Genomic DNA, 22,985 nt, shown 5'->3' on the forward strand with positions numbered 1-22,985 from the left:
TAGATTCAGCAGGTCTGGTTAAGTATTTGTATTTTCAGTAAGTTCTCAGGTGATGTGGATGCTACTGGTCCCGGGACCACACTTCAAGTGCCACTGTCCCAGTGGATACAGCTAGGTATTACAATTTCATTAGACTTTTATCTTCTTCCCTCTGTTTTTCCATGTCCTTTCAGTTAAATGTGACTGAAGTTTCTAACACTGACATCACATTTATTGCTAAGTGGCCTGGTAGCACCTACAAATATAAGTCAAGTCAGAAGGCAAGCAGTGGATCAATGCCAATACCAATACATGGGAAGGCCAGTGGAGTTAAAGACAACACTATTCCCCAATGTTTGTTTCATAAAACTGTGGTTCCAATGCATACCCTTGTAAGAGAATTCTGCAGCCAAAATATTTTTGGATATTACATATTGTATCTCCAACTCCCTTAGAGATGCGTGTTGATGTATTTTTTTAAGTCCTGCAATTAAAACCTTTTTAATTTGGCATAACTCAGCATTTTCTGAAATTGGTTGATTATGGAAAACTTTCTTCATTTAGCCCCTAATTAACAACTGTTAGGTAAGGTCATAGGGTTGAAAAAGCTGTTGTTCTATGTAGCTATAACGTGGGACAATGGCAGATGAGTTGAAGAGAGTAAGAAATACTTTGAGAACACCAAAATACACTTGTGAATGGCAATTTACTGTCAAGATTCCGGGAGAAGAAGGCTAAAGATTGACCTGATATGCAGAGAAGAACAGAAATGAGTCAAAGATGTCAATAGCAGGAAATACAGATAAGTTTAAAGACAGAAGAAAGAGATAGCTTCTTACACCATAAGAGATGATTTCAATATAATGGTATCAAATGACCTGAGATAAACAGATAATCAGTCCCTAGTGTTCACCACCAATATTAATTTCAAATACTAAGAATTAAAATCGTATTTCCTTTTAATGAAGGAAATCCTCTTATACATCCTGAAAAACAGCATTTCTATGTAACAGAAAGACTTCTAAATCATGATTGCAAGTTCACCTATTTCAAATATTATTAAACACAATAGAAATTCAGTAAAATAAAAACAAAAAATGTTTGAAAGTTCTTAGTTACTTAAATTGAACTAACTGCATGACTCCAGTGTATATATTTTACTGGTTGAACTTGTATTTGCTTATGGTTTGTTTGAAGTGTGTATGCTTTTAACTAAGGATGCTCTTAAAGTATGTACATTATTATGTTTAACTTGATTTGGTAACTAATGTGCATAGTATATTTAATTTATATTTTTGAAAATTCTATGATGATCCTTCATTTGTTTTTGTTGATCATGAGAAAGCAAGGAATAAATAATGTAAATGTGGAAATTATGTAAATGGGTAGCATAAATTATAGCCCTTATAGCCCTTAACATTTTAGCTAAAATTTACATCTCAGTGTTAACTGACCAGGTGGCTCCAGTTATATATCTTGTTACATAATCAGAAAAGGGTGAGATTCTCTTTGGGGATCTTGGTTATGTATTTTTAAATGGCAAAATAAAGATCCTTTGCAGCCCATTATTTTGTGAACTTGCATACTTTTTGGCTTGCAACTGCATTGGCAATTTGTAATAAAAAATTAAACAAAGGTACACACTTCATGACAACCCTATTTGAATATACTCTGAAAATGTCAACTGTATATATTTATAACTGCATCTCAACGTTCGATTTGTTGTTATAGCTCCTCAACATAAATCTAACTAATATGCTTTCAAGAGCCTAATAGGATTTTTTTCTACCAACTATCAATTACATAAAAAAGCTATAACCCCTTTATTTCACAGAAATAGTTAAAATAAAATAGAAAAAAAAAATAAATGAAATTAGGGTCAGGACAAGGACAACTTAAAGTGGAAGGAAAAAATGGGGAGAGGAATTAGAAAGCAGATATTGAGATCCTGGTACCCTCGCACAGGTACAGCCACTCTGTGAACTTTTGGACGGCCAAGAGAGGAAATACTATCATTTAGATGTGCTAATTATCTAAGCACTCAGAGAAAGAAAGATTTTCCTGTCCCTTGATTCTGAATGAAATTTCTCACTTAGAATTTCATATAGGGGCCATTCAGTGATGTAGTAGGCATATCACCCTCAGAACATAAAATGGCAGGTTGTTATTGGTATAAGGAAAGTTTCACCTCCACTGCTATGCTGTATTGTGAAGGGAGTTGAGGACTTTGTACCTTGCGTTATCAGTGAAGGCAATTTGATGGGAGCCCAAGAAAACAGGGTTCAGCATAGAGCTTTCTGAAGGCATAGCTTAGCCCAAGGATAATACTGATAATTTCTATGATGAATGGATGTTCTATATATTAGATATCTCTAAATTATTTCCCACCAGCATCACTTTTCTCAGCAAGACCTGTGCTAAAATCCAAACTATAGCAATATTGATGTTATATTCTTTGGTAACAGCTTCTAGTTTACAAATGCCCAAGAGAAGTATAGTATGTGTTCTACTATACAAATCTGGCTCTTTTCATTGAGGCAGTTATAAAAGGCAGAATCATATTGAACCATGTCTGTCTTTATCTGCGGTACCTTTTCTTTTGAGTGAAGTTTCACCTTTCTTCCCTTTTCCTTCTTGAGGAGAGTCTTGCTTACCATGCAAGGGCTCTAAACAAAATTCAAGACATAAAAGTTATTGATGATTTTCTTTACTATCCCGGGCTAGATTATTTGTAAGCAATCAAGTGTTATTTCTCACAGATAAAGAGTTATCTTTGTGAGGTCTTTGCGGTGAGCTAAAATTAATCTGAAGACAGAATGGATTAAAACTTGAATGACAGCCCTTATAGTGCTATTCTATTTTGTCACACTGAGCAGTTCAGTCCTAAGTTCAATATCAATATTTGGCAGTGGATTTGATTGTAAACTCTTTGAGGCAACATAGCTGCAGAGTGTTAAAAGTAGTTACAAGTCCATTTGAAGCATATGGCTCTATGTTGATTTATTTCAACTAAATGATCCTTATAAAATAAGACAGCCAAATCTGTAATAAGAATGACACAAAAACAATTTGAGGAAGGGCTGAATAACCACACTGACTTGAGATGGTGCATCCTTGAACTTTTCCTGAGCCCACACACTTGGTTGCCTTGTGACTTGTACATTTCCATTTTACACTGGCTATAACTTGTCATGTAAAGAATGATTTGTGTATATTTATCTTGGATTCCTTGGACTCTAGTTCAAAATTATACTGAAAGGGGGAAAATGGGAAACTGATGATTTAAAGGTCAATAAGGTGTTCCAAACAATAAATTACCTCTTTGAAAAAGTTCTCTACATGCCACATTATTCACCAAACAATTTCAATCATTACCTACCTTTTGCCCTGGGCTACAGTTTATTCTTCATTGGAAGGATGGACATACGGGGCAGTTTAAATACCTATGATGGAGACACCCTGTATGACCTATTATCTACATTCAGAAGTGATAATTATAAGAATGTGTAAATGCATAGCACATATCACATTTACTTCTCAGATTCATCAACCAAGATTTCATAGAAATAAGAAGGGAATAGGGAAGGATTCATAGAAATAAGAAAGAAATAAGGGATTCATAGAAATAAGAAGAAATAGGGAAGGATTAACTCTGAAACGTTGTTAACCTCTGTAAAAGGACTTTTAAACATCTACATAGCTGACCACCAAACTCAAAAAATAAATAAACAATAAACAAAATCCAAACTGAATTAGTTGCTTTTTCAGAAATAAACATCATCATCATCATCATCATCATCATCATCATCATAACAATAAAGTCTAGATAAGCTCCTAATTCCTTTAATAACAATACTTTGGGTAACCAAATATTTAGCTAATTGTAAACGAGTACTAAACAAGGCATCAGAGAAAAGAAGTTAAAAATAGAGATACCTGAATTTGTAAAGGACACTGAATTTATAAGGCACTGTGGGCAAGTCTAATTTCTTCTGATTTTTTAAATCAGTTCCAAAATATATTCTGAAATCTCAAAAAATATTTTTCAATAGCAGCATGGATATCATACTATTATATTCTGTCACATTGACAACTTTGGTTTTAGATTAAATTCTGAAGTTTGGTAGTGGATTTAGTAATAAACCCTTTTAATGGAACGTAACTGTGAACTCTTTCAAATTTAATCCCTAGCACATTTGAAGCAGATATAAAATGCAGAACTATATACAATGTAGAATTATACAGGGACAAAATGACTGTTAGTACTCAGCGCACTGGCCTCCCTCTTTACTCTATTTCCATCCTGATTGATTGATTGATTGATTGATTGATTGATTTTTGTAAATAATTCCTTTTTGCATCTCAACTTCTAAAGATCATAGTTGGGTATTTAAGCTGGGCATGTTCAGAAGCCTCGGGCTTTCATTTCTGAAAATGCTTTCATTTGAAAAAACAAACTGTAAATTATTTACATAGAAATAAACAAACCTGCCAGAAACTTTCCCCCTAAAATTGCTGAACTAAGCCTCCCTGAGCTGTAAGGGCAGAGGTCGGTTTTGGTTTCTCTGCCTCCCTCTACTGACCCATCAGTGCCCTCAAGCTCTGAGATCTCTCTCCGATAACTCGATAAGATAACTCGTTGTTGTTGGAAGGCAGTAATTAGGCCTCTGGAGATTAACGCTTGGATACGTTTTTAAAGATCAGGCATTAGGCCTGTCCTTGGTGAAAAAAAGAGACAGACGCAAGCTCTCTTTTAAGCAACAAAGCTTTATTATTCCTTCAATGCACAGTAATCAAGAATACAATTTTAAAATCGTGAGCAAACTTCAGAAACTTAAAGACTGAACTGAGTTCTAACCAGAACCACTAGAGATTGGTTTCAGGGAATGGTTCAAATACCTAGATCTTCCAGATTGTGAGCAGACCGAGGGGGAGGTCGTGGTGGGGAGAGCCATGGTCATGGGTTAAAGGACTATATTAGATAACGCTAGGCTTACTTGAGCCACTGTCATAACTGTCTTCCCTGGTTCTAAACATCATTTTAAAGATTTCCATCTTTCCTCCAGACCTCTGATTTTTTTTTATTCCTAATGAGGCAGTGAGAAAAGGGTGTATATTTAATTTATGGCTTTGTGCTTTATTGCTCCTATGATACAAAACATTTCTTTAGAATTTGTGTATTTTGCCTTTAGTCAAGCCCCATTTTATTGGAACACAGTGGTCTTTAATAGACCATAACATATGTTACTTAAGTCTTCAAATTTATTTGTTTAATATAAATAAATTCAACTTAAAAATTTCACATCCATCTCAAATCTCTCCATGAGGTAGAAAGATCTGGAGTTTAGAAATACAATCCTAACACACAAGATCAAGGATTCCTAGGTAGCCTTAATGCACAACCAGCTGCTTCACAAAGCTACAACTAGAAACAAGGACCACATTTGTCTCCTATACACAGCACCAAACTGATACTAACATTCTACCAATGTCATGCAGTGTAACAGTTAAGCACTTCACTTTGGTCATTATATTTATCCTCTACCACTGAAGTTAATAGTCCTTAGTGTTTCGGGATCTAGAAAGAACTTAAGCCAAAATAAACGCTTTACCCATGTATGCTATAAATTACAAACATATACGTTACTGAGATGCCAGGTGCTTGTTTCTATCCATTTATTGTCACATAAATTCACACTAATGATTAAGTCACATATGAATTCTAGTCTCTGATGAAGTCTGTTGATTTTTTCCCCTTATTCTTGTGAGTAACTGGCTATACTAACTCATTTTCTGAAGATGTTCTCACTCTACAAAAACATAAGTCTATGGTTCAGCAAACAGATGTCTGAACTTTTGATCTGCTCTAAGTTCTTTCTGGTTATTCTCTGAGCCCTCCCTATTCTCATCTGTGGTCTTCTTCTAATCGAGAACTGGGTATGAGGACCTCAGACTCCCTCCTACACAGTAAAGTACCTGGGCTTTGTGACAACCATAGCTACTAAGGGCTTTTCCACTTTCATCTGAGTCATCACTTGGTTTCATACTATTGAAGTTGCTTTAAGTCTAACTCTGAGTGAATGCATTGGTACTGTTATTTATAATTCTTATCTAAGTGAAAACAAGAAACTGGCAGAGGATTATAAATTATTCTGTCAATCACCTGATGGTGGTTTCCCTTTTGCAGCAGGAGTTTTTGAATGCTCATGCTGAGGATGGGTCTCCTTCTCTTTTTCTGGGTCAGGTGGAGGGGGAGGTGGGGGTGGAGGCTCAGCCAGGGGAACTTCTTCCTTTTTCTCAGCTTCCTTCTCTTCTAATTTCTTTTTAACTTCAAAAAGATGATAAGAATGAACTTTTAGTAGAGACTCTAGACACCCGTTAGTTCACTTGAACCAAGATAAGCCTAAATTAATATAAAATTCCCCTTGCTGATTTAAGGCTCAATTCATGTTTTAAGGCTCTTCTTTAAATCATCCAGTCCTTAAAACTAGGATTTGAAGCCTTCTCTGCCTAGTTAGACATGCTATTTTCTTTGCCTTTTATGGTGATGGAGAGGATGATGATGATGATGATGATGATGATGGTGTGGGTGTGTGTATGCCCATGTATAGCAGGTAGAAAGGCTTATTGAGGGGTGCCAAATGTAAAAGTGACAACCTAGATGTAGCTAATGCAGTGGAATAGGAAAATAAAGGATTATTTCAAAATTCCCAGTGGAAAACCAAGGTGAAGAAAGCATGAAGAGAAGGTGAAGAGCAATGTGACAGAGGTCTTGTGGGCGTGGAGGAAACAGACTTCACCTCACCGCACTGATTTCTGGGAGTAAATACACACAAACCACTTAGAATGGTGCATTGCACTTAAGACTTCTTAGCAGTTCATTAATTCATGCAGCAACTATTTTATTGAACTTCAATTGTGCCTTGAAGTAAAGGAAGGGTCATAACAATAAGATAAAACTCCCACCACTACTGCTAATAAAATTAGTAGTAGTAAAATCAATAGCAGGCACAGTTCTGGTTGCCAGAGATGGATCAGTAAAACAAAAGGGAAAAATCACTTCCTTGTGAGGCTTGCATTTTAGTGATGGGAAGCAAACCATAAGCCTGATGAATAATTTATACAAGGGGTTGAGAGGTGGTTAAGTGCTGTGGAGAAAAGAAACAGAAGAATAAACAGGATCAGGAGTGCTGTGGGGCAGCTTTTTAAGTTTTAAATAGAGCAGGGGTGCCTGGGTGGCTCAGTGGGTGGCCCAAGGTCTGACTTTGGTGCAGGTCCCGATCTCACCGGTTCACGCCCTACACCCGGCCTTCTGCTGTCAGCACGGAACCTGCTTGAGAGATCCTCTGTCTCCCTCTCTCTTTGTCCCTCCCTGCATGCTCTCTCTCTCAAAAATAAGCAAACATTTAAAAACGGGACAATTTTATATATACCAGCTTTTTCCTATTTAATAGTACACTATAGTCATTTTTCACCTCAGAATATATATGGAAGTACCGTATCCTTTTATTTTTTATTTTCTTAAGTTAATCAGGATGTTTAATTCAGAGTACTGGGCTGGGGTCAGTCAGTGTTTATGGTTTTAATGATAAAATAGTTGTTAAAGTGCTTAACCAGTAGGAATGCAAATAAGTAGCAGTTGAGTTTGTTAACGTATTCAGTGGTTAGAAGGTAAAATCTTGAGGAAAATGTTGAAGTGACTGACAAAAACAAATTTCTAACCTGTAGAAGTTTGAAGCTATACCTTAAAATTGGTGTTTTTGCCTCCCAACAAAGACTCTAAGATTGTTTTGGGAGGTTTACTCTGTCCTCCAGCCTAATTTCTATCAAATAACATGTTCAGCCTCTTAAATAATAAATTGTTTAATACCATCAAGGCATATATTTTGAAATATATGAAAGAGTAAGAGAAGATTTGAAAATGCCACTGTTTCAGGAAACCTTTACTGTAATTTTGGCTCACTAAGTGAAAATCTAAAGATTTTCATGGCTTATACCTATGTACTATTTTCGTGTCAGTTAACTGATACATTATGGTGATTAGGTCTTAAATGTAGTGACAGGAGAGAGCCTTCTATCAAGGCAGCTTTAGAATCTTTGTGGTATTATTAACTTTGGCCATTTTTATTATACCAAGAAACTGCAGTTGTCAATACAATTAGGGGTGCCTTTTTTCTTTTAATGTTTATTATTTTTGAAAGAGAGACAGAGACAGAGAGCAAGCACAGGAGGGACAGAGAGAGAGGGAGACACAGAATCGGAAGCAGGCTCCAGGCTGGAACTCACTGTGAGATCATGACCTGAGCTGAAGTCGGATGCTTAACTCACCAAGCCACCCAGGTGCCCCAATTAGAGGTGCCTGATAAACAAAAGGGAAAGATTTAGTTCTCAAATCATTTTGCAAAGATAAAATTCTCCACTGAAGTCTGGCTTTGGCAGTGTATTGGCCTAAGATCCCTTTCAGTAATACGTTTCAATGATACTATGAAAAGTTAGGGGGCAATTATTTTTGGTTGAATGAAGGAGGAAAGAGGTCAGGATGGTTTAATGTAATGAGATGTATTCCAGAAGAAGGCTTAACATAAGTAGCTAATAATCAGTAAATTCACCAATTTTAATAATTTTAAATGAACTGCCCAGAATTTACATCCTAAAAGGAGGGTTAAAGTCCTGAGGTTAACATTGACATCTGTACCATTCTCTATAATATTCTTCATTTTAACTCAGCTATTTTTTTTCCACATGAAAACAATGTTTTCAGTGAGATAACTTCTTTTGATTAAATTAAAACAAAGAGAAAAATGTCTTATTTTAGAAATATCTGCAGCAGAGAGTTAAAATCAGAAGTACTTGCAGACAGTACTACTCAAATAAAAGACAGAACTCTGCAATCACATTTTCATTTTCTCCTAAACTCATTAAAACCACACATTTAGTTATATATGTTCAAAATTATAAAGAAATGTAATTACCTTTATTCTCTTTTTTCATTACTTCAGTCATAAACATTTCTTTTACTTTTTGGCATAAAGATTCTTTATCTACTTCAGCATTGATTTTTATCAAAATATTTTCTGGTTCTGTAAACCATTGCTCCAATAAAGGCCAGTTGTCCAAGAAGCCTATAATTCTGCAAAATAAAAATACTGTATGAATATCATATACCAACTAAAATATTTGGGTAACATTATGCATGATTTACCTGACATGTATAATGAAAAAAAAATAAGCTACCGATATAGTTAAAACTGAAAAAGCAACTCTAAGAAATTATTTACTTTGAAGAAGAAATTATTTAATACAATCAAGCCATATTTTTTGAAATGCAGTAAAACCTTGGATTGCGGGTAAGTTGTTCTGCAAGAGTTCTGCAAGACAAGCAAATATTTCTTTTTTTTTTTTTTAATTTTTTTTTTTTTTACGTTTATTTATTTTTGAGACAGAGAGAGACAGAGCATGAACGGGGGAGGGGCAGAGAGAGAGGGAGACACAGAATTGGAAGCAGTCTCCAGGCTCTGAGCCATCAGCCCAGAGCCCGACGCGGGGCTCGAACTCAGGGACCGCGAGATCGTGACCTGAGCTGAAGTCGGACGCTCAACCGACTGAGCCACCCAGGCGCCCCTCTTTTATTTTTTTAAATTTATTTTTAACTTGATAAATGAGCGATGTCCTGCAATATGAGTAGTACGTGAGGCTGAATGTCACATGACCACAACTGAGCCAATGGTTCTTCTCTCTCTCTCTTTCTCTCTGAAGGACCGTGGGTGATCATCTCCCATGCTCAGATGCTTGGTCTCAGGCCGTGGTGTTTGGCAGAAATCAGAGACTTTTCAGAACATTGGAGGGTGCCCACAATTGGCATTAGTGTGTTTTTTGTTGCTTCAAAGCACCTATGGACAGTTCTTTGCTTTTACATTCAAGAGTAAGCTTAGGAATGCTTTGCTTTATTCTAGGTCAGGCTGCCTGCAGATATAGACCGTTTCCTCTTCTGCCTTATTGCCAGTTACATTAAATATAGTATACAACAAGAATTTATTAATACTCTACTATAGTCAACATCTGTGTGGACATATACAATGGCCCCCATGCAGAAAAAGGTTGAAAAGAAAGGTGGTAAGAAGGAGATGACTATGGTAGAAGTTAAGAAGGAAATCATTGAGAAGGACCAAAGAAGTGTGCAAGTGGCAGAAATTGTAAGATTTTGTAAGAAGTCTATGTCTGCATCTCATCTGCAAAGGAGGAGGGGGAAAGAGATTAGGGAGATGTGTAAAAGGTGGGAAACAGTGCAAAATTTTGTAGAAAAGCACCATCTGAATAAGGCTGCAGCAGTGTGAGCAACGAATCTCTTTAATGACAACGCAATGTCACATTTCCGTGAAATCCTCAAAAGGAGGCAAAAGCAAATGTCATTGGGTGGATTCCTTGTTAAAGTTGCATGAAAATAAAAAGATTTCATTGAGCCAATAGATAGCAGTAATTCCACTAGTGATACTGAAAGTTGTCCTACACCATAACCCTCCTCTCTCACCTCCCTCACACCAGCCATGAATGTCTTCAAAGGCAAGTGCAGGTTAATTTATTTTTCTTTATATCTTGTATTTTCTTTATTATTTTATATTATATTACATTACAGTATTGTAATATTTTTCTATAAATATTTTTGGGTTGTGAAACAAATTATTTGAGTTTCCATTATTTCTTATGGGGAAATTTGCTTTGATATACAAGTGCTTTGGATTACAAGCATGTTCTGGAAGAATTATGCTCACAAACGTAGGTTTTATTGTATATGAAAGAGTAAAAGAAAATTTGAAAATGCCACCATTTAGTGTAATTTTGTTCCACTAAGGAAAATCTAAAGAAAGATCACCTGCATTCATCATAGAGTTAACTCTGAGCACACTTCTCTTCGTAGCTACCAGCTGAGGTCATCTATTTTTCTCTTACAAACAGAAATCAAAGAAATATTTAACTGTAGATAGCTCAGACTTACTTGCTTGACTCACAAATAATCTTGGAATGATTTTTGAAACTTTGTCTTCCTTGAGAATAGATTACTTTTTTCTGGCTCACATCATATTTTTAGACTTCTCTGGGTTTCATAAAATTGTCTAAGTTTTCTTTCCCAACGAACACACTGCACATGACCAAGAGAATGGGTGTTTTTGTTTGTTTCTTTTTGTATAACAGCATTTTGGCAAAATGGAAATAGTTTTAAATTACACTCTGTGGTCTGATGCCTAGCTCTTTCAAATATCATGACCTGCAGCTGGCATTTGCTGAATGAGGGTTAAACTAGGATTCCATATAATGAACCATAGAAGGTAGTGTTGCCTGATTTGATTCTCCTCTTCCTAGTTTATGATGACTTATGCTCTGAATATTAAATCTAGAACATGAATATTTCACTTAACATCAAAGCTATTTAGTTTTTTTTTTTTTTTTTTTACTTGTAAAAGTAAAATGAATGAATGCTGGAAAATACATTTTTTTTCCTAGATCTGATCATTTCGAAGTGACTGGGTGTCAGTCCACTCAAAGGGCAAAAAATAGGAAGTAGGGCATTGAGTTTTACTTATTTATTTTTTCAAAGTTTATTTACTTATTTAGAAAGAGAAAGAGTGTGCATGCATGAGCACTCTGTGCACCAGTGGGGGAAGGGCAGAGAGAGAGAGAGAGAGAGAGAGAGAGGGAGAGAGAGAATCCCATGCAGGTTCTGTGCTGTCAGCACAGAGCCTAATATGGGGCTCAGTTTCACGAATTATGAGATCATGACCTGAGCCAAAATCAAAAGTAGGTGGCTTAACAGAGTGAACCACCCAGGCGCCCCAGGACATTGAGTTTTAAACTAACCTGTGCTGAATCTGATCTCTTAAATTCTGGTCTTTATCCATATCCTGGTTTTCAGCAGCTACCTGTTGAGTGATTTCTTCATGAGGTGTTTCACTTGAAAATGCTTCAGCTATGATACAAAAATTAGTTAATTAGATAATTTGCTAAAGCAAAGTTGCAGTAGCACTGCTAAAATGTACTGATGCAAGAAAGTCAAATAGATATGATCATGCCATTGGCCCAATACTAATAAAAATGTTTAACAACATGAAAAGAAAGAGTATAGTTTTGGGATCAAAGTTCAAATTTTTCTTCAAAATTGAGGAAAACAAAATACGATATAACATTAAAGAGGAGCTGTAGTTTCAATGTAGAGGATTTCAGGATTGACTCTGAAGAGGTTAGAATATAAAGTAATGGGCCATCATGAATAATACACTAGGAAAAAACAATTAGAAAATCAACACTCTGGTGTAAAGATTAAGAATGAAATAACAGGGTGGCCATAAAGTCAAATATGTGTAAAAATTGTTTGTCCCTATTATGCTACAATCCAATAAAGTAAATTACATTTCTTTCTAGATTTTATGATCTTTCCTTAGAGAATAGACATAAAAGAACTGACCACAAGTGACCAAAACCAAAAACATCCTCAACAGCTCTGATTGAGTCCTATTTGGGGTTAGTGGTACAAGTCCAAAACACTCATGAACTTAGAATAAATGGAAAATCATAAAGAGAAAAGACAGTCTTGAACTAGACTAAAAGGAATTTAGTCAATGCAAGAGAACACAGAAGACTGAACTAATAGTAGTCAGGAAAATGGAGGACCCCCACAGGATATAGCAATCAATTTTTCTCCATCTACATTCAGGATAGAAAAAGATGAAGTGATTTAGAATACAGAATAATGATTTTAGGTTATTTATAAAACCAAAAGATTACTGACACCAGTGATGAGTGATGGAAGAAGAGTGTGGGAGTTCTTCTCAGGAGGTGCTATCATGCACCATGTCATGGTCACTATCTCAAATTTGTCAAGGCCTTCAGCACATCGATCAGCATTCCTCTTCCCAAACTCCACCCTGGCACTGGTCCCTTCCCCTTCTCTCCACTTCTGGCACTCTTTCCAAGACCGTGTCCACATCCTGGACCTTGAATGGCTCCATCCCTGCAATCTTAATGACCTACACTCCAACTGTTTCTTTCTAGCACTCCCATATATGATGAATCTCTCCAACATTCATCCAGTCCCTAAATTCCTACACCCTTTCCCCCAATTTACCAGCATTATCCTGACTTCACTTTATTTTCTAGCAAAGCTGAGTTGAATGGTTGAACACTTCAGCTTCTCTCCCTCATCTAACAACTTCAATTTGTGTCCTTCTGCTACACCAGCCTCAGATGATATTTATCTCTCTTTCCAAGTCTACACTGGCACCAGTAGACATCTTTGAAGAAAAATACACAATTTTTAAATTTGTAATCTCACTAATTACTTGGCTTAAAAATCAGCTGATAGATAGAATGGATGGATGGATGGATGGATAGATAGATAGATAGATAGATAGATACATAATTTGAAATAAGTTTCTTGAGAGTTATCTTCACTCAGGCTCTCCACCTCCTCACCTCCCATTCATGCCTCAATCCACCCCAGACCATCCTTCCCAGTCTCCTACTCCATTGAAACAGCTCTCATTCCAGTCACCAAAACCCATCAAGGCCAATGCATATGTTTCAGTCCTTATCTTACTTGCTTTCTCTGTTGTATTTATAGGTAAAATTCAGCATACAATTCTTAAATACTTTTACATGTTATCTTGTTTTTACAACATAACTTGTAAAGCAAGATTGTGATTCTGTAATTGCACAGCTTATAAATGACAAAGAAGGGGTTTGACTCCAGTCAATCTGACTCCCGGCTCTGGACTTGGTTTTAATTTTCAAACTTTTTGTTGAATTATACCCGACAAAAAGAATGCATACATGAATATATAGCTCAGTGACCTCACAAACTGGAAACAGTACCCAGAGCAATGAACAAACATTATCAGCCCTGGAAGCCCCTCCTGTTTCTTCCCAGTTACTATTAGTCATGGACGTTAACGATCCAGAGGCTGCACTCAAAACTTGTCTATACCTCTCTTCATATTATGAACACTGCTGCTCCCACTCAGCCTGGACAAGAGACCGAAGCACTGGCTGAAAGCCCAAGCCGCCACTTCATCTTCCATTCTGACACAGTCTTATGCTCCTAAACTGCCTGTTTCCCTATCCTTAGGTCTCCCTGTTGGCTTTGAGTCTGGGGCATTCCTCTCCGCTCAGCCTTGGCTGGACTGATGCTCAGCCTTTGGGCCCACATGGCTTTGGCTATAGGCTGCTTCCTTGTGATGTTGTTCTTCAGGCTTCTCCATAGACTGAAGCATTGCAGGACAGCATGCTGAACCTGACCTTGGAGACTGGGCTCCCATACCCCAGCCTGGACCTCAGGACCCCAGCCCCTACTGGTCTGGGATAAAAATAGTACAACTTTATTTCGAAAAATCTGTCTTGGCTTATGAGACACTACTTTCCCTGGCCTTCTTCCTCTCTAGCTGCTGCTTCTAAACACTTCTTCCTTTGCTCTTCCCAGAAAACTCTGATGTTTTCTGGGGGTCATCATGGATCTCTCTTTAAAGTACATTTTTACTCCTAGGTGATACCTTGCACCTTCAAATCCTTAACTTTAGCTCATGCTTCCTTCCTGACATCTAGCCCCATTTGGAGAACTGTTCTATGAACATCTTAGCTGAAAAGTCCCAAACGCACTTCACACTCAACGTTTCCCAAAGAATCTCTATGTATTTCTTTTCATATTCTCTAAGTAAATGGTATCATCAATCGAAACTGTGTGGGTCAGAAACTTGTGGTCATCCTGTTCTCCCTGTGGCATGTCTCCCGTCCTCACTGATCACTGAATTCTGTAGTTTGCCTCCTAAATACCACTTGAAGCTGACCATTCCCTTCTTGCCCCTCCCAGCTTTTGTAATGCCTCTGCTGTTTTTCAGAGGATAAGAGTTTTCTCATTTGTTTTTTGTTTCCAATCTTACTCCCTTCCAATGTATCCTCCACCCTGAGCCAGAATGGACATTATAAAAAGCATATCTAATGGCATAAATCTCAGCTTCAATATCATTCAGTGACTTGACATGGCTTCAGGAAAATGTTCAAACACCTTAACTTGGGGCGAAAGTTTTGGCTGGCCCATGCCTACTCTGCAGGCCCATTTCTGCCCCTCTTCCATACCTTGCTGCCTCTCAGCCCTACTGAGGTACTTGCTGTTGTCTAGATGGACCACGCTCACTTGCCAAGATTTGTGATGTGTTTCTCTGTACCTCTCTCCCTTTCTTGGACTGGTCAACCTCTTCTCATGCTGGGCACACCTATTATAACACACAACTAACTATATTATATAATCAGCTTACTTTTGCTTCTTCTTACACTATATTGTCAACTACTTGAGGATAGGGACTTGCCTTTCATTTGTTTATTATCAGTTCCTGGCAAATTATAAATCTTAGATAAATGTTTACTAGTGGTGTCATTTTAGCTCCCTTCACTCTAGACCAGTGCTATCCAACAGAACTTTCTAAGATGATGGAAACATTCTACACCACTGCTGTATGATATGGCAGCCACTAGCCATATGTGTACATAAAACGTAGCCAGTGTGACTGAAGAACTGAATTTTTAATTTGTTAATTTTAATTAGTTTAAATGGCATGTGTGGCTAGTGGCTGCCATGTTAGACACACAACTCTAGACTGCAATCCCTTGGTTCCTTAGCTATAATGTCCACTAAATTCCTTGAAGGTAGGATCCATTTCTTCTTTATTACTCTACATCCAGTGCCTAGCACAATGTCTGGCATCATGCTATAAATAAAAAATGAACATGTGAATGAACAAAATATTGTAGAAGGTTAGAATTTTATCTGAAAAAGTAACTGTCTAAAAAAAACTGTCTAAACAGTTTAAGTGGGGTTTTGACTAACACGAGGAAATTTCAAAGACCATTCGAACCTTATATTTTAAGAAAGAAAAAATATTTTTTTAAGAAAAATCTTAAGATATGAAAGAATAACACTTTTTATCAACTGAAATACTTTAAAATATGAGAGCTGCAGATTGATTTTCAAAGTTGTGGACATATTTAGCATACTCAATTCTGACCAAAATAAGTAAGAATTATAAAGTTAATGATTTCATACTAGTTTTAACGGTTTAGTTGGCCTAAACCCAACAATGGGCTCAGTTAACTTCAAACCAAGAAATACGCAATGTTAGAAATGTATGGCAAAAAGAAAAATCACACTGTGCTTTAATACTAATTTCTGAGGGTATATAAATATGATTATTTATGTGTATATGTGCATAAAATTTGATAAAGGAGAAGTACTCCCTGTGGTAGGGGAGAAAGGGCATTTTAGAGCCTAATTATAAGTCAAGGGTCAAGAATAAAGAAATTAAACAATTTATTTTTTAAGTTTATTTATTTTGAGAGCACCCAGGGGAAGGAGAGTAGGGGAGGGGCAGAGATATAGGGAGAGAGAGAATCCCAAGTGTGGAGCCTGACTCGGGGCTTGATCTCATGAACTATAAGATCATGACCTGAGCGAAGATCAAGAATCGGATGCTCAACTGACTGAGCCACCCAAGGACTTAAACAAGTTAGATGATAACATCAGCTTTGACAAATTTGCCAGAATCACTCATCATATAATTTTGCTAGGGAATTGAAAGAACTCAAACTGGATTGAGTTGGACTTCTTGAAAAATTGTTGCCAGTTGATTTCCTTCTGTTTCTGAAACATATCACAATATGCTTCCTTTGGAGCCCCCAGAGGGTGGGCAAACCTTCTGCGGCTCTCGTAGAGTTATATTCAGCTTTCAGGGACCTTCTCCCCGACAGGTCTGTGTGTGTACTTTATAAGAACTTGACATACCCACTTTCACGTCAGACTGATCTTGAGTTCAGGGTCCTGTTCTGCCACCAGTGGGCCATGGATTAGCAGTGCTGGCAGCCAATCTCAGCTATGTCCTGAACAGGAGGGGGAGTTAGCTGGACAAGCAGAGTCATTACTACAGTCAGCATTGCTCCTACTCCCTTTCATGGATAGAAGTAAGTTCTCTCTTTTAAGATTTGCTAGACAGGATCCAGTTTAAACTACTGTGCTCAACAGCTAAAGTAGTATCTAGTGGTTTTGTCATTTTATTTAGGTAAATGATAAAAGAAGACCTCAAAATTACACTAACTCAAAATAAGGATGAATGTGACCTTGGACAAGTCAAGTGCTCATGCTTTAAATTCCCATCTATAAATGAAAGCATGGAAAGAGATGATCCCTTAGGTCTCTCCCACCTCTGAATGTCATTGTATTAGTAATAAAGCAGTAATAAAAGAAAGATAAATATTATCATTTGTTAAAGGATTTTTTTTATAAAGGTAAAATCAAGACTCTCAAACAAAGGTAAAATGTCATTATTTAACTCTTCAATTAATGAGAGAACCAGTAGGATGTTACATCAGTTCAAATAAGAATTGGATAATAGACTATCTACAATCAGGAATGCTAAAATACATGTTAATAGATGAAAAACTAATAGATGAAACTAATAGATGAAAACTAATTAGAAAACTAATAGATGAAAATCTAATACTTGTAATCTCTTCAAAAGTTTAGAAATTAATTATATATTGATTAAAATTCATTTGCATGCCTATGGACAAGAATCGTTTGAATTGCTCTCAGTTTCCTATAATTTACAGAGTCATAGAAGATCTGAATCAAAGCCAATGAAAGGCACAGACTCCCATAGATGCAGATAGTCCAAAGGGGTCCAAAAGACTATACTTAGCTTTCTACTGAAAGGATACCCAATAAGCTCTTGTCCATTTCAAAGTCTTTCATAATTCTTACTGATGTATTTGTTACATGTTTATTAACATGTGCCAGATACTATCCTAAGTGTTTTACATGTATCTTATTTAATGTCTGTGATATTGTGATATAATAAGAGAAACATGTTTGGTCTTTTTCTCTGGCTCTTGACAAAGAGCTTGGAAAACACTTGTAATTTCCTGAGAGATATGTATAAGGAGCATTTTTTCTTATTCATAATAAGCCCCTTGCAACATTACCTGAGTTAATGTTAACGAGATGACTCTTAGAAGATGGGGCCTGGTTGCCAGAGGAACAAACCATGTGATTAGAAGGCTGGAACTTTCAGCCTTGACCCCAGACTTCTAGGAAGGGGAGTGGGGTTGAGAGATGAATCAATCACCAATGGCCAATGATTTAATCCATAATGTTTATTAGAACTGCCATAAAAACTCTAAACTAAGGGGTTCAGAGAGCTTCTGGAATGATGAACACATCCACATGCCAGGAGGGTAGTGTAACCCAAACACCATGGAGACCAAAGCTTCTGAGCCTGAGACTCTTCCAGACCTAGCACTATATTCCTCTTCATCTGGCTGTTCATTTGTATCCTTTATGATGTCCTCTATAATAAACCAGTAATAGTAAGTGTTCTGTGAGTTTTATGGGTCATTATAGCAAATTCAAACCTGAGGAAGGGTTATGGAAACTCCTGACTTGTAGCCACATCATACAGAAGTGTGGGTAACCAGGGGATCTACTACTTGAAATTGGAATCTGAAGTTGGGGGCAGTCTTATGGGGCTGAGCCCTTAACCTGTGGAGTCTTCCCTAATTTATCAGTAGTTAGTGCCAGAACTGAATTAAACTGTAGAACAATTTGGTGTCTCCCAAGAACTGGAGAATGGGGTAGTGTAGGAATTCCACAATTTGGTGTCAGTAGTGTCAGTTTTCCTTTCACATCTGTAAAACTACAATGAGGCATTTTATTATGTAGACTGTGAAACTCAGGTTTAGAATAATGAAGTAACTTTCCCTTGGTCAAATAAATACCTCATGAGTTGACAAGAGAAGGTTCAAGAAGATGTGTTTTCCCCGTAAGTATTTCATTTGTGGAATAAAGTAACATTTTCATCCCAATGACAAAAAGTACTTAAACAAACCATGACTACTGGAAAGACTATTCAACCCCCCCATGTGAGGACTTCAGCCAACTGATACTGCTTCTCTGACTTCACACACAATCTCGGGGAAGGAAGTTATCAGATCCTTGCTTTGCAGAACAGATGTGATTTATGACCTTCATTAGATGTGACCCACCAAGATGTACTAAACAGCCACAAGAAGCTTCTCCATGCATGCAAGTCTCAAAAAGGGCACCTCTGTGCTAGGGAAGCTGCCAAATTGAGGGAAGTGTTCAGTGGGATGCTTGCAGTTGGCATAGAATTCTCTGCTAGTTCTCTACAGTGCTGAACAGCAACAGTTAAAGCAGGAGGCAAACGTGCTCTGCTAGATAATTCTTTGGAAAATCTGAAATGGATTTCTTATTACCACTCCTAATTGTAAATGGGAATACTCACCGATTCAGTCAAAGAAGAAATGAATAAAGAGCTTTGAGTTACAAAAAAGAATATCAAAACAAAGGGGAAAAGTATCCAGCTTACCCATCGTGTCATTCATGCGATCCAGTGAAAAATTATCTGAAATATCTAATAACATGACAAAATCAAATGCAGAAGGAGGAAGAGGAACTTCTTTGGAGGCTTTAGTATCAACAGCCAATGTGGATATTTGTGCTTTCTTTTCCTCCATTTCTAGGACCTCTCTCTTGCAGCCCGTGAGAGCTTCCTCCAGAAGCTTTGCTTGGTTTAATGTCATTGGAAAACCATCCAAGACCCATCCTTGATCCACAGGTATCTTACTAAATTGAAAATGGACAAACCATTAACATTTTGATAGATACAAGTACTCTGGAAGTAGCAATACAATGAGTCTTGTCTTTACCTTTCCTTCAACTCCACAGTAACCTCCTTTGGCACAAATTTTATTACTTTACAGCTAAGATGAGGCTTATTAATGCACCACAATCACTCCTTTGCTTAAAATCTTTCTGTAGGTCCCTGCTGCCCTCCAAAGATATTTCAGAGGCCGTGACGTGGTATTTAAAACTTACTGGCCACAACTTGCCTCCCTATAACTCTTTGTCTCTCGCAGTCTTGAATCATTTACTTCAAACAAACTGACCTCCTCACTTAGGTAAATAAGCATTGCATTTTCTAGCTTTTGGTCATAGGTTTGAACCTGTTTCTCTTCTACACATAGTGGGATAACACACTTTACAGGGCATTATGAGGATAAACTGAAATGATCCATTTTAAGAACCCAGCATCGAGCTTACCACACTGTGGATACTCACAATGTCAACCTGGAGAGTTCTTCCTACTCTGCCCGACCCAGCATGGAGCTGTAACTGCCCAACCTGAACTCCTCTGCTCTCATTCACTTCGCTATACAATGAATAATTATTGTATTTCATAACTGAGAAAAATTCAAGTGAGGCTTCTTTATCTCAATTAGATTATAAGTTGTTGTAGTGTAAGGAGCATTTCTCGGGTTTTTGCTTTCAGTGCCACATCCTCCATAGAGAATCAAGCTCCAAGAATTATTATTTTGGATCTTTATATTGAAAAATCATATGAAAGGGGAACAAACTTAAACTCTGTTCTTCTAAACCCCTAATTATGTAAAACTGATATTTTGGTTTTTGGATTAAAATTTATGATTTAATTTCCTTCTCTGTTAGAACTCCTTTCTTGTCTGTGCAACCTCCTTTTCTCATTGCCTTCCCATCCAGCACTGATGAGCCTTTGGGTCCCTGGGTCCACTTCCTTCTCCTGAAACATAAAACAAGGAAGGGCACTGACTTGTGACCACACAATCAGGGTCTCTCCCCTCTATAATCTGTCCCTTGGCTTTTCCAAGTATCTAATGACTCCTTGAATTCCTGAGGGAATAGAACCTGACCTTCACCTGGGTGAGTGAAGACTGGTAAAGTGGGAGAAGTGAAATATAAGCATGTAAATCATAAAACATGTCTTTATCTTGCTGTATGTTTTCTCATGTAGATGGGTAGTATTGATTAGATATTAAAAATAAAAAATACTGCTATATTATTCCTTATATACTTCTACCTGATAAAGAATATATTAGTAGATTAAAAAAATACGTACTTAATAGCATTTACCATGATGCTAACTAGCAACATGTCAGAAATGCTCTTTCCTTTCTTCAGCAACTTTTCTGATTTTGCACCAAGCTGAGCACGCACAGTGAGCTGTGAAAATAAACAATGAGTGGTAGAGTACAACTAATTTAAAAGTCAGAATCCAAATGTCTGGGGGAAAAATTAAATGGTCATGCTCTCTGGTGAAGACATGATCATCTGGCGCAATTCTGGAGTCAGCCAAGCATCCAGGGGAAGTGTGTATGGATATTGAGGCTCCTCTGTGTGGGTCCCTCCTTGCCAAGATCTTCCTCTGAATTCTCAGCGGCTCTGGCATTGCCAACCTTCGTTTTCTAATACCTTAAACTGAAACTATTAAAGATTTCTGCTTGAGTTCTAGCCACTCTCGTGCTACACAGACATGGTGTGCCTCTGGGATAACCTGTACAAGTACGGCTCTTGACCAGGGAATTTCCCTTGATTCAGTGGTCCAATGCCACACAGTTCATGCCTGTTTTAGGCTGCCTGCCTGTCTTCCACTTTGACTTTTTCCTGTTGGCTTTTGGCCATCAAATAATTAGCTTTTCTATTTTGTCCCGCATTGGTAACATTATCTGTAGAAGGGCTGGTCCAATAAAGCTGCTTTATGAACAGGAAAATTCCCTAGTGCTGATTCTTAACCACCAGGAAGTATTTTACAAGTCAAATGATATTAGATGTCTATGCAAAACCCTGTAAAGTCTCCTTGTTTACTTCAAATGTCCTCATCGTGCCTGTAAGGCTGACCTGACTTTTCTCCCTTCCAGCTCATCTCTCTAACCCCACTTTGCTGGCCAGGCACCTTCCTGCCTCATGGCTGCCATCCAGCTATTCTTACTGCCTGAAATGCTTCCCCAAATGCACTTGGAATTTTCTCTCAATCTTCTTTCAATCTGGTTAGATCTCACTTTCTCAAAGAAGGCTTATCCCATTTAATACAGCAACCTTCCCTCTTTCCCCACCTCCATGGCCTTGACCCCTTTGCTTCTGACCCCTTACTTCACTCTACATTTTCTTCCCTTCTGACTCATTACCATCTAATGGGTCATATAATTCATTTACTCGGTGTTTATGGTTTGTTATCTGTCTGCATTAGAATGCAAACTCTTTAAGGTCCAAGAACCTTGCCTTTTCTGTTCACTGACATATCCCAAATAATTACAACAATGAACACACACACAAAAAGTATGCCCTTTGCGTTGAATTGAATATGGAATTTGGAGGATTTGTAACTCAATAAAAGTAAATATAAAAAATACACTTAGCCTTTCTGTTAATTTATATTGCAAATACACAGAGTAAAAATGATACATTCCCTTTCATCGCTTTCTCTAAGCCCATTTCCCTCTTCACTGGCTGTCATACTTACAGATTGGTGTATATCCTTCCAAAACTTTTTCTATCTTTAAGGAATTTTCAAATTAAAATATTTGAAAACTAAAATTGTTTCCCAAGGTGAATCACATAATAAAAGTAACTAAATATAATAAAAATAAAGCAAATAAAATTTCTTGATTAATCAGAACATTGTATTTGATGACAAAAAGATATCTCCACATACAGAAAAGCAATACTATACAAGAAAATGCTAGTTTCCATTAGAAGTCACAGTGAGTGAATTGTTGTGAGTATTTCAGGGATTAATAAAACATTCTGAAGAGTCACCAATAGGTCTAAGGAGAAATTCTGGGGGAAAAAAGTATTTAAAGATAAACAGAGTAGGAAAGGAAAGAGAAGTAATAAATTCAGTGGTAAAGAAAACACATAAATATAAGTTTGACATATGATTCAAATTTAAAAAAATCACATACTTATTTTCTTACCTGGCAAAACTGAATAGCAATTTCCACTGCTTTAGGGATAAGGAATATTAAGAATATAAAGAATATTAAGTAACTCAGATTTAGTTACTATTTTACCATAATAATTACTTTAAGCCAAAAAAGGAGCACATTGCTATTTCATTCCATTTGAAGACATACCAAGAAAC

General features: G+C 37.1%; 1 protein-coding gene across 1 annotated transcript in view; it reads right to left on the reverse strand.

Moving 5' to 3' along the window:
* The window catches only part of SPEF2 (sperm flagellar 2), a 185,261-nt gene that overhangs the window by 90,353 nt on the left and 71,923 nt on the right, over positions 1-22,985 (reverse strand). The window contains exons 15-20 of the mRNA XM_030331452.2: positions 20,964-21,067; positions 19,398-19,654; positions 11,833-11,941; positions 8,952-9,109; positions 6,143-6,307; positions 2,571-2,645 (exon numbers count right to left, since the gene is read on the reverse strand). Coding sequence (XP_030187312.1) covers positions 2,571-2,645; positions 6,143-6,307; positions 8,952-9,109; positions 11,833-11,941; positions 19,398-19,654; positions 20,964-21,067 — 868 coding nt within the window. The remainder of the gene's footprint in view (positions 1-2,570; positions 2,646-6,142; positions 6,308-8,951; positions 9,110-11,832; positions 11,942-19,397; positions 19,655-20,963; positions 21,068-22,985) is intronic.

The sequence above is a fragment of the Lynx canadensis genome, chromosome A1 (assembly GCF_007474595.2).
Source record: "Lynx canadensis isolate LIC74 chromosome A1, mLynCan4.pri.v2, whole genome shotgun sequence".
Classification (NCBI taxonomy): Eukaryota; Metazoa; Chordata; class Mammalia; order Carnivora; family Felidae; genus Lynx; species Lynx canadensis.